The sequence below is a fragment of the Rhea americana genome, unplaced genomic scaffold (assembly GCF_003343005.1).
Source record: "Rhea americana isolate MKP2758 unplaced genomic scaffold, rheAme1 scaffold_225, whole genome shotgun sequence".
NCBI classification, from domain to species: Eukaryota; Metazoa; Chordata; class Aves; order Rheiformes; family Rheidae; genus Rhea; species Rhea americana.
In genome coordinates, this window is record NW_028186341.1 from 3,976 (window position 1) to 5,695 (window position 1,720).

Here is a 1,720-nt window from a genome sequence, read left to right on the forward strand (position 1 = left end):
CGCTCACTCGATGCCGGAGATCTTGCCCTCCTCGTTGGCCAGGCGCCAGACGCGGCCGATGCCGCCCACCCGCCGGGCGCCCACCACGATCACGGCCAGCTGCCCCGCCAGCATCACCAGCGTCTGGAAGACGTCGGTCCAGATGACGGCCTTCAGCCCACCCTGCGGAGGGACAGCGCCCGCGTCACGCGGGGCCGGCGGCACCGCGCCCGGGCGCCCGCGGGACTCACCAGCGTGGTGTACAGCGTGCAGACCAGCCCCATGGTGAGCACCGCGCTCCAGAGGTCGAAGCCCGTCGCTGGCGGCGGAGCAGGCGGTTAGCGAGCAGCGGCGCCGCGCAGCAGCAGCCCCCCGCGTGCCCTCCCCGGGGGCTCCCAGCGGGTCGGGTGAGACCGTCCCTCCCTTACCTGCGTTGAGGGCCAGCGCGGGCGCGTAGAGCACCACCCCCATGTAGATGACCTGCGGGGAGAGCAGCGCTCGCAGAGCCGGGGCGGCCGCGAGCCCCCCGGCGCCGCCTCCCCGCCGCCCGCCCCGCTCACCATCTGGAAGATGAAGGTGACGGTGCCGCAGATGCGCACGGCCTTGTTGAAGCGCAGCTCCAGGTACTGCCGGGGCGGAGACGGGCTCAGGGGACCTGTCCCAGCCCTGCCCGCGGGGACCGCCACGCGCAGCGGGGACGTCCCCCGCGTCGCCGGCACGGCTGCACGGCGGGGGAGGCGGCCGTGCCCCGGCTCACCTCGTAGGCGCTGGTGAGCTGCAGGCGGTAGAAGACGGGGATGAAGACGTGCGCCGGGATGAGCAACCCCAGGAAGTAGGAGCAGCCGAGGAACCAGTACTCGGTGCCGAAGCGGTAGATCTCGGCCGGCACTCCCAGGATGGCCACGGCCGACTGGAAGGTGGCCAGCAAGGAGAGGGCCACGGGCAGGAAGCCCATGTTGCGGTTCGCCAGGAGGAACTCCTGCACGGTGCGCTGCYGGCCCCCGCTAAGCGCGTAGAACAGCCCGATGGCCGACGACAGCACCAGCAGCAGCCCGAAGATGATGTAGTCGATCACCGTGAACTCCATGGCGAGCGCGTCCCGCTGCAGCTCCGCGGCCGGACCTGTTCCCACCAGGCCACCCGCCCGGCACGCTCGCTGCCCGGCTCATGGGCACGCCGAGCCCCGACAGCCGCCCCGGGAGCGGGTCCGAGCCGGCATCTCGCTGGAGCTCCGAGCTGCAAGAGAAGGGAGAGGAGGGTCAGGTGGCGCYGGCCGGGATAAGCGCGGGGGACACGCTGCCCCGCGGCTCCGCTGCGCGGGCCTGGACCAGGAGCTGGAAGGCGCCGGCGCCGGGACCTTCGCTCGCCTGTGCGAGCTCAGCCCGTCTCAAGGACCTGGCGGCGGGGGGGCAGGCGGGGCAGGGAAACGTCACCTCAATCCGTCCGCCCTCTCGGCGCGGGGCTGGGCGCCCGGCTCCTGGCGCTCTCCGTCAAGCTCCAACGCCTCCTCCTGCCGGGCTCCTGCCRACCGACCGGGAAGGGCAGCCCCCACCCACGAGACTCCCCGGATCCAAGGCAAACGGGAGCTCGCTCCAACGAACACTAAGGGCACGGCTGCAAAAACAGGCTCACCCAGGACGCCGGCACCGCGCGGCCCAGCCAAGCCTGGCCGAACCGGCTGGCGGAGCCAAACCCAACACGGCCGCCCCTGCTCCGGGTGCGAGCCGGTCCGGCCGAGTCC

The 1,720-nt window shown here is 73.0% G+C and overlaps 1 protein-coding gene across 1 annotated transcript in view; it reads right to left on the minus strand.

Annotated features, from left to right (window-relative positions):
- The window catches only part of LOC146595453 (sodium-dependent multivitamin transporter-like), a 4,981-nt gene extending 3,267 nt beyond the window's left edge, over positions 1-1,714 (minus strand). The window contains exons 1-6 of the mRNA XM_085305671.1: positions 1,413-1,714; positions 737-1,215; positions 540-605; positions 408-459; positions 231-298; positions 8-162 (exon numbers count right to left, since the gene is read on the minus strand). Of these exons, the coding sequence (XP_085161797.1) occupies positions 8-162; positions 231-298; positions 408-459; positions 540-605; positions 737-1,066 (671 nt within the window). The 5' untranslated portion in view covers positions 1,067-1,215; positions 1,413-1,714. The remainder of the gene's footprint in view (positions 1-7; positions 163-230; positions 299-407; positions 460-539; positions 606-736; positions 1,216-1,412) is intronic.
- Between the last annotated feature and the right edge of the window lie 6 nt (positions 1,715-1,720).